The sequence below is a fragment of the Jaculus jaculus genome, chromosome 7, assembly GCF_020740685.1.
Source record: "Jaculus jaculus isolate mJacJac1 chromosome 7, mJacJac1.mat.Y.cur, whole genome shotgun sequence".
Classification (NCBI taxonomy): Eukaryota; Metazoa; Chordata; class Mammalia; order Rodentia; family Dipodidae; genus Jaculus; species Jaculus jaculus.
The window spans coordinates 121,633,886-121,647,183 of NC_059108.1; the positions used below are offsets into that span (position 1 = coordinate 121,633,886).

Genomic DNA, 13,298 nt, shown 5'->3' on the forward strand with positions numbered 1-13,298 from the left:
TTTTATTTAAAGAAGCATTCAAACAATTCTCAGTTACCTAAGATTAATGATGTAAAATGCTTATAACCTCTAAATTTGATATATTAACCAAATTCAAGTTTACATACAAGCAAAGCAAGTGGTCATCTTTTTTTATATATTTTGAGATATAATAAAACTACAGTCCTCAAACACCTGCCCTCACTAGCTCTTTTTATAAAAGATCACATTCTTTAGAGTAAAACTTCCCATGTCCAGCTCTTGATTCCTGTACTTCGTAGCTGTGTGAACTTTCATCAGTGTTCATTATCTTTGTCCCTCAACTTCCTCATTTGTAAAATGAAAATAAGACAGTTAATGTCTAAATTAAATCTTATAAGTTCCTGACTATATAATAATCACTCAGTAAAAGTTGGTTGTTGTCAGTACTACTGCTGCTGCTCTCACTGTCATTATCTTGTCATCATTTTCGTTGTGGTGGTTTGGTTTGGGTGTTTTTTGTTTGTTTGTTTGTTTGGTTGGTTGGTTTTTTGAAGTAGAGTCTCGCTCTAGACCAGGCTTACCTGGAATTCCCTCTGTAGTCTCAGGGTGGCCTCAAACTCATGGCAATCCACCTACCTCTGCCTCCCAAGTGCTGGCATTAAAGGTGTATGCAGATGGGGCTGGAGAGATGCCTTAAAGGTTAAGGCATTTGTCTGCTATAGCCTAAGGACCCAGATTCAATTCCCCAGTACCCAGGAAAGCCAGATGCACAATGTAGTTCATGTATGTGAAGTTCATTTGCAGTGGCTAGAGGCTCTGACACACCCATTCTCTCTCAAATAAATAAAGATGTGTGCCCCCATGCCTGGCTTGGTTTGATTTTGAGCCTGGTCCCATTGTATTGCCCAAATTGATGTTTACTCTTAGGTTCAAACAATTCTCCCTCCTCTGTTTCCCAAGTACTTGGGACTACTAATGCATACCACCATGTCTATCTAATACCATCTGTTGCAGTCCAGTTCGCATTGCTGGTAGAAATCACCCAACAAAGAACAGCTTCTGGGAAAAAGAGATTTATTTTGACTTAAAGGCTCGAGGGGAAGCTTCACGATGGCAGGGGAAAACGATGGCATGAGCAGAGGGTGGACATCACCTCCTGGACAACATTAGATGGAGCAAAGCAACAGGAGGGTGTGCCAAACACTGGCATGGGGACACTGGCTATAAAGCTCATAAGCCCGCCCCCAACAATACACTCCCTCCAGGAGGCGTTAATTCCCAAATCTCCATCAGCTGGGAGCTAGCGTTCAGAACACCTAAGTTTATGGGGGACACCTGAACCAAACCACCACACCATCATTCTTCAGTCTGAAAGCAGACTAAAACAAAAACAAACTATGGGCTGGAGAGATGGCTTAGCAGTTAAGGCACTTGCCTGTGAAGTTTAAGGACCCACATTCAACTCACCAGGTCCCATGCAAGCCAGACACACAAGGTGATGCAAGCATGCAAGGTCAGACATATACACAAGATGGTACACATGTCTAGAGTTCAATTTTAGTGTCTGGAGGCCCTGGTGTGACAATTCTTTCCCATTTTCTCACTCTCAAAAAAAGTACAGAAAAATTACAGGACTACACAGTTTCAGTGAAAATCTGTCAACTGGTTGGAATAACAAATGAAGCTTTTAAAATCTACTATTAATTTGTCAGATAATCTGACTGCCATCTCAGAACGGTTTTAAGAAAATGGCTGCATGTAGAACTATAGCTAGGGCATAAGAGAAAGCGGGTCAGGGGCAGGATACCTTTTTAAACTGTTCCCTCTACCTTGAAACACTACTGTCCTGTGGTATTTATCCCTAATGTTCCTTTTATCTGTTCGTTTTTCCATAACTTCTTTGACATTTTGTCTCCATTCAAAGGGTCATTCATTAAATATTAGTATTATTCTGTTGGGGAGTGTTGTTGTTGTTTTATGAGATAAGATCTTGCTCTAGCCCAGGCTGACCTGGAATTCACTATATAGTCTCAGGTTGGCCTCAATCTCACAGCGATCCTACCTCCACCTCCACAGTGCTGGGCTTAAAGGCGTGCGCCACCATGCCTTGCTTGGATTATTCAATTCTATATAAGATGTCTCTTCATACTGTATCCTGCATTAGCAAATAATACCTCATAAAGCTTTGAAGAAAACAAAAATCTATAAACCAGACCCACATATTTTTTCTAAGATCCAAATTTGTATTTCTGGTTACCTGTGATAAAGCTCTGCTTGAATATTCCACAAATAACTCATATTCAACATGACCAAAACAATATTTATAATCTCAGCCTACCCTCCTTATATTTCAAGGAATGATGTTTCTAACCAAACCAAAACTGCATGTTTATTTTAAATCCCTCTCCCTACAGACTTTTTTTTTTTTCTTTTGGTTTTTCAAGGTAGGGTCTCACTGTAGCCCAGGCTGACCAGGAATTCACTATGGAGTCTCAGGGTGGCCTCGAACTCACAGCAATCCTCCTACCTCTGCCTCCCGATTGCTGGGATTAAAGGCATGTGCCACCACACCCAGCTCTTACAGTCATTTTTATCTTTGTAAAATGAAACTCTAGGAGGCTAGAGACGTAACTCAGTAAAATGCTTGAGGAACTGAGTTTGACCCCTGGTATCCACATACAAATGCCAGGCAGAGTGGCAAGTGCCTAATTCCAGCACTGAGGAGGCAGAGAAAGACAGATCCATTGGGCTCACTAAACAATTGGTCTAGCCTAATTAGCAAGCAATCTTGTCTTTATAAAAGGTGATTCAAGTTGTGGGGGCGGAGGCTGGGGAGATGAAACAGTGGTTACAGGAGCTTGCTAACAAAGCCTGCTAGCCCAGGGTTAGTTTCCCAGGACCCACATAAAGCCAGGCAGACAAAGTGGAACATGTGTCTAGAGCTCATTTGCAGTTGCAAGAAGCACTGGTGCACCCATTTTCTCTCACAAATGACAGATTGATGATGCCAGCTAGATAGATAGACAGACAGACAGACAGACAGACAGACAGACAGATAGATAGATAGATGATAGACAGACAGGAAGAAATATTTTTAAAGACTTGGAACGCATTCCTAAAGATGACACCCCAGGTTGTCCTGTCCTACACACACGTGTGTGTAACAAAATGAAAATATTAAAAATAAGATAGCCAAGCATGGTGGCACACACCTCTTATCTCAGCACTCAGGAAGCAGAAGTAAGAGGAGGATCACTATGAGTTCAAGGCCAGCCTGAGACTACATAGGGAATTCCAAGTCAGCCTGGGCTACAGTGAGACCCCACCTCAACTAAATGAATAAACAAAAATACAAAGTATAACTCTAAGCCTATAATATTCCTTTAATGGTTTTAACTTGTTTTCTAATAAAGGCCCAATTCCTTCAGATTGCTTACAAACAGGCTTCTGACTACTTCTCATGTCACTCCTAGCACTCCACCTTGAATTCAGTGCGCCACCCATACGAAATGTTCAATTTCCACATAGTTCTCTCTCCTGAAATGTTTGAGGAAGAGCTTGAGCCAGCAGACCAGTCAAGGGGTTGTAAAAGACTTGAATAAGGGCTGGAGAGATGACTCAGTTATTAAGGCACTTGCCTTAGGACCCTGGTTTGATTCCCCAGTTCCCGCATAAAGCCACAAGCACAAGACCCATTCATAGCCTCTCTCTCTCTATCTCTCTTTCTCCCTCTCATAAATAAATGAATAAAAATATTTTTAAGTTTTAAATATTTTTAAACATTATTTATTTATTTATTTAAGAAAAAGAGAAGTGGCACGCCAGGGCCTCCAGCCACTGCAAAGGAATTCCAGACATATGCACGGCCTTGTACATCTGGCTTACATGAGTCCTGGGAAATGGAACCTTGGTCTTTAGGCTTTGCAGGCAGGTACCTTAACCACTAATCCATCTCTCCTGCCCAAATAAAAATATTTTTTAAAATACACTTAAATAAGAAAGAAGAATGAAAGTGTTTGAGTACAGTTGTCTGCTCACTGCTGGGACAAAACATCTAACCAGGAGCAGCCTCTGGAAGAAAGGCCGTATTTCAGGCTGTGGTTTCAAGGGAAGAGTCATCATGGTGGAGGAAGCATGGTAACTGGCTCACAACTTAGCATATCAGCGGTGGGGTGTGGGGTGGGTAACAAGTGCCATTTTTTTCACTACTTCTCTTTTGTTTATTTCATGTTTCCCTTTTGGCCCTTATCCCACCAGCCAATCCCAAACTATCTAAGGTAATGTTCTTCCACCTTGATATTAAGAATCATGAAGTTTTCCCTTTATTATCCCTGTGACTTTTGAAGTAATCCTTAGAGAAATATGCTAGTTGTAGCTTTCTCATTTTAGAAAACTTCCTAATACTCTTCTACTACAATCTAAACTCTTATGTTCTTCCTTGGCATTCACTGGATCAGGAAAAACCTGTTTGTCATCACTAACTATAATGACTGAGATCTGTGGTTAATATAATATGCAATAAAGGGAGTATGTTCTAGATATTGAGTATAGGGAAAATGTAAGGGTCTTGTATTCATAAGGGGTTAATACTGAAAATATATTTTTGGTTTTGTTTTGAGAGGTTGTTGTAGTTTGGTGTTCTTTTTGTTGTTTTGTTTTGTTGTTTTTTAATGGTAACATCTCACTCTAGCTCAGGCTGACCTGGAACTCACTCTATAGTTCCAAGCTTGCCTCGAACTCACAGCCATCCTCCTACTTCTGCCTTCTGAGCGCTGGGAGTAAGGTGTACATATTGTCATATCCACTTTATATTTTGGCTTGGTTTTGTTCTTAATAATTTTGAAATAAAGTAATTCAAACTTCAGAAATGTTGTAAGAATAGCATAAATTCCTATATACCTTTTATTCAGACTTCCTAGCTACTAACATGTTACCACATTTCTCTCTACACATTAATACACACATACTCTTTCAAACCACTTGCAAATAAAATGAAGACATAATGTCTCTTCACACCTTACTTCAATTTGAAATAGGAGTAAAATGAGGTTGATGGAGCAAAGTAAGAAGAAATTCTCTTATATAACCTCAGTACAATTAAGAAAATCAGGAAATTAACATTGCCACAATTTTTCTAACAATGTCCTTCATAGCAAAAGGAAAAAAATGTTGTTTTGTTTTATTTTATCTGGGATCCACCCCTAGGCTCATATATCATGTTTAACTATGATGCTCCCTCAGGCCCACTTAATCTACACTTCTTCAATTTTTTTCCTCATTCTTTAATATTTTGAAGCACATAGGTCTATTATTTTGTATAACTGACCTTCAGATTTCATTTTTATGGTGCTTCTTAGTGATTCAATTTGCTGTATGGTTTATCTAGAATACCTCAATTATTATACTTATTTATTAATTGGCATTATGTTATGAGAAAAAATTATAATCATTACTTATAAATGTCCCTATTTTAATTTATTTTTGTCATCAATTTGTACCACACTTGGCCAATGGAGCCTCTTCAAGCTTGATCCAAGATCCTTTTGATGTTCTCATCAATATTTAAAGTACTTCTTTACTGGAAAAAAAGGTGAGGGAAGAGTAGTGATTTCCTAGAAAGAATAAACAAAGAAAATAAAATGAGCAAAAAGTTTTTCTATGCAGAAAGAACATTATATACTCTGGTAAGAAAATGTGAAATAATACCACATAGATATCTACATTATTATCAGTTTTCTAAATGATACAGCAATGAGTGAGGAAATTAAAAAGGAAGCAAGCAAGAAGAATTTTATATACTATTCAAAGAAAATAAAATTTTATTCTATGCAAAGCAATAAGTTTATTTTATTTTATTTTTGGTTTTTCAAGTTATGGTCTTGTTGCAGCCCAGGCTGACCTGAAAATAGACTCAGGCTAGCCTCAAACTCAGTGATCCTCCTACCTCAGCCTCCCAAGGGCTGGGATTAAAGGCTTGGGCCATCATGCCCAGCAGAGGAAGAGAGAAAGAGAAAGAAAGAGAGGGAGAGAGAAAGAATATGGATGCACCAGGGCCTGTGTCTACGGTGAACAAACTCTGATGAATGCACCAGTTTGTGCATCTGGCTTTACATGGATACTTGGGGATCAAACCCTGGTCATTAGGCTTTGTAGGCATATGTCTTAACTGCTGAGCCATCTCTCCAGCCTGAGTTCACTGATATAAGTTACAGAGCTAATATTCTGTGACAGCAGTATTCTTACAACCTTAATACACAGACATCCCAGGACTACATTCCTTTAATTTTTATTTCAGCCTTAGAAGATAAGCAGCCTTTTCATTTGTGCTTTATATTTTTATCAGAAGTGCTGAGACTCATTACCTTGAGTAAGCACTTGGAAAAACTTGTAAAACTATTAAATTGAAGACAATATGAGAATTGTATTTGGATTAAAAAAAAAAAGATTTCCTTTAATCCTCGCCCTGAATTCTACTATTGCCAGTATTTCTGTAGGTTTTAAAACCAGTTTCTCTTACTTTTTTTTTATTTATTTATTAGAGACACAGAGAGGGGGGTGGGAAGACAGAGAGAGAGAGAGAGAGAGGGAGGGAGGGAGAATGGGCATGCCAGGGCCTTTAGTCACTGCTCCAGATGCATGTGCCACCATGTGCATCTGGCTTATGTGGGACCTGGAGAATCAAACCTGGGTCCTTAGTCTTCACAGGCAAGTACCTTAACTGCTAAGCCATCTCTACAGCCCCTTCTCACTTTTTAAAGTATTTTTATTTATTTATTTATTTATTATTTATTTATTTAAGAGAGAGAGAATGATATAGAGAGTGTGTGTGTAAGTATGCGCCCACCAGGGCCTCCTGCCACTGCAAATGAACTCCAGCTGTATGTGCCACTTTGTTCATCTGGCTATATTTGGGTACTGGGGAATTGCCACGGACTGACTCTCGGGGAGATCAGGACCGAGGGAGAACAAGGGCGAAGGCTCAAGGAGAACTCGGGATTCGGCGAGGAAATGACAGACAGACACACTCAAGTTGAATATGCTGCTGCAATTTACTGAAGGTTTCATGAAGATTTTATACAGATTGAACAGGGAAACTTAGCAAGCCAACAAGTGATCTCAGAAATCATTAATCTAAACAATCTTAAGTATTGTTCTATTGTAAGCATACATGCAATGTTGATCAGGCAGGAACTGTACCCATTTTTTAAGAAGGACGCCTTGCATCATTGACCACAGCTTTACGTGAATAGAAGCTTGGGGAAGGGATGTAAGGTGAACAATAGGTTATTTATTTTTTATAAACCGAGCAGAGAGCCATCTCTTTCCACTTATAAGATTATTTATATAATCCTCATATTCATTATAAAAATGTTTCTATCCAAAAGACCACCAATATTTTAAGGCTGGTTTAATGTTTTCCAGGAATTCTTTTCTTTCTTGTCTAGAGTATAAGTACCAAGGCTTACGTGTCCTTGCTAAGCATTTCATAAATGGAAGAGAATGCCATAGCCTCCTTATTCCTTCATAATTCATTCATCTATTACCGAATTCATCATATCCTCCCTCATAGGGGAATGGATCTAGGTAGTTCCCAGCTCTGGGAGTCTACTAACAGCCCTTGATCAAGTACTGAACATACCCCCCAGGAAGTTTCCTGGTGGGAAAACCTAAGTTTTACAACTCCCTATCTGTAGAACTGTCATACTTCTAATGAACATTACCGATTAACATTTCTACTTTCACTTTCTCAGGATCAGTATTGTTCTAAAACATCATAAGCTGTTTCTACTCTACACCATCTAAAAACTGTTCTAGAGTTAATCTTTTATTCCTAATAGAGTTATACATATCCTCCATTGCCCTAATCATAGGAGGGGCACATTCAATACTCAAATTGTTTTTTGTACTCTGATTGCGTGCAAGATTAATAGTAAGTGTAGCGTAGAAACTAGCTGTTCTTTGACAAACAACTAGAAGGGAGCAGGAAAGAAACAGCATTGGCGCCAGCAATTAGGTCGTCGTGACTTCATGGGCAGCAGGAACCTTTACAGTAACCGACTGCCAAGGGGTCACCGGGGGCATCCCTCCGAGGAGTGCTGGCCCTCTGTCCTCAGCTCTCATCCAGTACAGAAGCATCTCTGCTTGCTACACAGGCGAGGTCGCCGTGGACGTACCAGGGAATCAAACCTGAGCTATCAGGCTTTGCAAGAAAGCACCTTTAGCCACTTGAATCTCTCCAGCCCAAACCAGTTTCTCTTAACTTACTTCTGAGCTTACTTCAAATTACCAAAGACCCTAACTATTTGCGTATACATATTATTATCATCCATGCTCTTTGACATTTGCTATGAAACTTGTTCTAGTTCACTGTTCAGAAAGATCCTAGAAATAGAAATGCAAGAAATTCAAGCTGCAAACACTCTGTGATATAACGTAATATAAACAGCAACAAAACACATCTCTTTCTTGAGATGTTCAGTATATCTGAAGAATGAATAGTGATTACACTATAAATAGTTTAGAAAACTCTTACTGATTCATACACATAACCAATAAAAATTCTGCATGGGATTTTGATTTGATCAAGAACTGCATAAACCAGACATGGTGGCACGCACCTTTAATCTTAGCACTAGGAAGGCTGAGGTTGGAGGAATACTTTGCGATCGAGGTCGGCCTGAGACAACAGAGGTCAGCCTGGGCTACAGTGATAGCCTATCTCAAAAAAAAAAAAAAAAAGAGAGAGAGAGAGAGAGAGGAGAGAGAGAGAATTGGTAAGATTAAAATGACATGTTTAGGGAGGGAGAGATGGCTTAGCAGTTAAGCGCTTGTCTGTGAATCCTAAGGACCCAGGTTCAAGGCTCGATTCCCCAGGGCCCACGTTAGCCAGATGCACAAGGGGTCGCATGCGTCTGGAGTTCACTTGCTGTGGCTGGAGGCCCTGGTGCGCCTATTCTCTCTATCTGCCTCTTTCTCTCTCTCTCTGTCACTCTCAAATAAATAAAAATAAACAATTTTTTTAAAAATGACATGTTTAAAGTGAGAAAAATAATTTTATTGATATAAACAGTTCTATTTCAAAATGGTTATGTCACAAGAAAAGTTAACTACTATATTGCAAATATTTTTTAGCACCTTTGTAGTTATAGATCATAGATATCATGTTAGTATTTAACCGTACTTTAGATGGTAGGAATCCTGAATGAATTCATTATATTTGCACTGAATTCTTGCACAATCTTTTCAGTGAGTATAGCTATTGCATGGAAGATAGGAAATCTCAACAGCACTTTTAGTCTTTTTCTTGAAACAATTCTCTATTAAAATATGGCATTACCTTTTGTAGCCCAAACCAGAAAATATAAAAGATGCCAGTTAAATTTTACTTATGAGAACATAGGCTTATTAAAGAAACCTCTAGCATCATTTTATAGCCACTTGAGAATATCTTGACTCCGGTAGCTTTCCTTCAGAAACTTAAAAACCCATTGCTGAGGAATTCTGTCAGGTGAGATGACAGGTTATTCAGCCTGTCACTCTGTTCAGCTCAGAACAGCTGCTAGAAGGGGGCATGTCAAGACCCCCTCCTCCCCTCTATCTCTCATCTCACTACCAGATCCCATAAGGCACGTCATAGTTTCTTTTAACCATATCCACTAGCCAACCTACAAATTGTCAGTAAATAATCATATATCACCAAGTAATTTTACTATCATAAGTTAAAATAAATATTTACTTATACCACTGTTTTCTTTAGTAGGATATTTATTTTCATGTTTATTTGTTTAGTAGCATGAGTTAGTTTAATGGGACTAATACTCTCACAGAATGTATTGTGGGTTCCTTGCTTTTCAACTTTGGACTTTGTTTAAAAGATTTGGCATTCATTTACACCTGGATGCTTATCATAACTGTAAGAGAAGGCAGTGTTCTAAAATGATGAAGGATACAGAAATCAATAAGATAGGCTACATTTCAAATTTATAATATATTAACAATAGTCTGGCATACATTTAAAAATCTGTAGCATAAGATTGAAAAAGTAAGTGCCTAAAGAAGTTATAAACAAAAATACTTTGGAGATGGGGAAGATTATTTTCCTGGCTAGTAGATTTCCCATATGGGAATTTACAAGCAAACAAACAGAGCTCCCAATCTCTATAGTTTAGAAAGCCTTCAGATAGCTTACTACCCTTTTGCTCTTACTATTTGTTTATTTGCATGTATTTCTTTTGTGCTGAGCAATAATGTTTTCCTTGGTAGTATACATATTACTTTTAGTATCCCAGTTCCCTAACTTTGCCTGGTTCATAAAGTAGATATAAATATGTGTTGATGGATGTGTATTATCTGATCATCAAACCTGCTATTAAAAGAAAACCCTTTTTATTCAATTGCAAAGCATATTCAATAGATAAGCCTTAGACAACTATGAAATATAGTTTTCTTCTCAGAAACTAGCCATATTTTAAAAGGACAGTTTTTATAAGATTAAACACAATTTGTACCATATAGCACCATAAAAACATCAGAGCAGAGGTCTGTGTATCTCTATGCCTGAGTAGAATGCAGAAGAAGCTATATCAATCATTTTTTTCCAAACACAATGGCTACAGCACCTACCAGTATCCAGCCATATTACAGAGAAAAAATGTAGAAGGGTAAAAGCTTTTTCTCCTCGAGGTTTGTCTCTTTATTTTTAATTTGCAATAAAATTTCTTTCCCAGGGACTTCTTCCTACATCTCACTGGCCAGGATTATTTCACAGTCCCTTCCCAGCCAAAGCAATGGCCAGGAGAGGCTGGAGAGATGACTCAGTGGTTAAGGCACTTGCCTGCAAAGACTAATGACCTGGGTTTGATTCCCAAGTACCCACATAAAGCAAGATGCACAAAGTGGCTCATGCATCTAGAATTCATATGTAGTGTTAGAGGCCCTGGTGTGCCCATTCTCATTCTCTCTTTCTCTCCTGTCTCTCTGTCTGTTTCCTAGCAATTAAGTAAATAATAAATATTTTTTATTTCGTTTTTATTTTTATTACTTATTTATTTGAGTGTCACAGACAGACAGAGAGAAAAAGAGGAAGAGAGAGAGAATGGGCACACCAGGGCCTCCAGCTGCTGCAAACGAATTCCAGAGGCATGTGCCCCCTTGTGCATCTGGCTTACGTGGGTCCTGGTGAATGAAGCCTTGAACCAGGGTCCTTAGGCTTCATAGGCAAGCGCTTAACTGCTAAGCCATTTCTCCAGCCCAATAATAAATATTTTTTACGTGGCTAGGAAAAAGGGGAACTGTGGGGACAGCCAAGCAGTAGCATTTGCAGTCACTCCTTTCTGTTTACCTTTTGAGCTACATATATTTAGAAAGTTCCAAAGGTAAGACAAAATTATTTATGCATAAAGATGTACTTCTTTTGTTGTTGTTGTTGTTTTGTTTGTTTTTCAAGGTAGGGTCTCACTCTGGCCCAGGCTGACCTGGAATTCACTATGTAGTCTCAGGGTGGCCTTGAACTCACAGCAGTCCTCCCACCTTTGCCTCCTGAGTGCTGGAATTAAAGGTGTGAGCCACCATGCCTGGCTTAAGACATACTTCTTTAAGAAATTTCTCTTTGTTGGGGCTGGGGAGATGGCTTAGCTATTAAAGCAGCTTGCTTGCAAAGCCTTACAGCCTGAGTTCAATTCCTCAGTGCCCACATAAAGCCACATGCACAGCTGGAGTTCATTTTCAGTGGTAAAAGGCACTGACATGCCCATGTATACTCTCAGTCTCTCTCTCATCTCTCATAAAAGTTTTTTTTTTGTTTTTTCTCATAAAAATATTTTTTAAAAAAGAAATTTCTTGGGCTGGAGTTATGGCTCAGTGGTTAAGGCACTTTCAAATCCACAGTGCCCATATAAAGCCAGATGCACAAAATCATGCTTTTGGAGTTCATTTGCAGCAGCTACAGGCCCTGCTGATGCTCCTCCCCTCTCTCTCTCTCTCTCTCTCTCCCCCCCCCTCTCTCTCTTTCTCTCTCTCTCTTTCTCTCTCTCTCTCTCTCTGTGGTATATGTCATTAATTCCAGCACTCAGGTGGCTGAGGTAAGAGGATCATGTACTACAGCGAGCCCCTACCTTGAAAAACCAAATTAAAAAAAGAAAGAAGGAAATTACTTTGTTGTTGAATGATACATTCAGCAAATATTTATTATGCATTGAAGATATGCTTGTGACTGTGTGTATGAAATATTTAGGGAAGTAAAAAGTGATCCTTATAACATGCAAGGCAAAAGCCTCTACTGTGATGACACTTGATCAGAAACCCTGAAAAACTGAAGGATGACAGATGGTAAGATACTGTTTGGAGGACAATGATTCAAGAGAGGAAATAGCAATTACAAAGGCCCTGAGAGGAGATACATTTGGCATGATAACTGAAAAGATAACTGAAAAGAGCACAATGAACCAGGAAGGAACCATTAGGAGATAAGGATAGTGATGCAGAGCTGGAGAGATGGCTTAACGGTTAAGGCTTTTGCCTGTGAAGCCTAAGAACCCAGTTCAACTCCTCAGAACCCATGTAAGCCAGACACTATATTACTATATTACTCACTAACTCATTAAGTATTTAAAATTCAACGTGATGGTTGAGGACAAGAATGCTGAAGCCAAGGCTGCCTGTGTGTACCCTGGCTTTTTTGTTTCCAGTTCTATGATTCAGGCAAATATATACACATACATAAATTCTCAAAACATCTCTTCCTTCATCTGTAAATAAGGGTAATAAGAGTGCCCTAGCATTAAATGAAAATTAGTGGTTGCATTTAGTACAACCCGTTGACTCATAGTAAGCACTCAAGATTAGCCAGTATTACTAAATTTCACCAAGTTTTGGCCCATTTCTGTTCCACCAGAGCTGACCATGTTTCAAAAACAGGAGAGAAGTCTTACCGAACACTTCAAATTGGAAGTTGTTGATATTTAAGTCATTCTCACTTGCTAATCAGTGTCTCCATGGCTTTTTCTCGGCTGTCCTTCCTTTAGGTCACAGTGCTGTTGATATCACCAAGGTGGCTAGAAGACATCGCATGTCTCCTTTTCCTCTGACATCTATGGACAAAGCCTTTATTACAGTCCTGGAAATGACTCCGGTGCTTGGGACAGAAATAATCAATTATCGAGGTACTAATATATTTGCCCATTGCTTTTTCTTTTTTCAAGTAAGACTTATAGAACTTGAATGTGCTATTTTCCTGAAGGATAAACATTACTAACCATTGTCAAAATACTAACAATCCTTTTTGTTCTTTTTTCAGTTGAACTTACAAGATTCATATTAATAGTCAGAGTACAGAATAA

General features: G+C 38.9%; 1 protein-coding gene across 10 annotated transcripts in view; it reads left to right on the plus strand.

Moving 5' to 3' along the window:
- Gphn (gephyrin) overlaps positions 1-13,298 on the plus strand; it is a 450,651-nt gene that overhangs the window by 343,177 nt on the left and 94,176 nt on the right. For all 10 annotated transcript variants that reach the window (XM_045154682.1, XM_045154684.1, XM_045154685.1 and 7 more), the window contains one exon: positions 12,984-13,121. In XM_045154682.1, the coding sequence (XP_045010617.1) occupies positions 12,984-13,121 (138 nt within the window). The remainder of the gene's footprint in view (positions 1-12,983; positions 13,122-13,298) is intronic.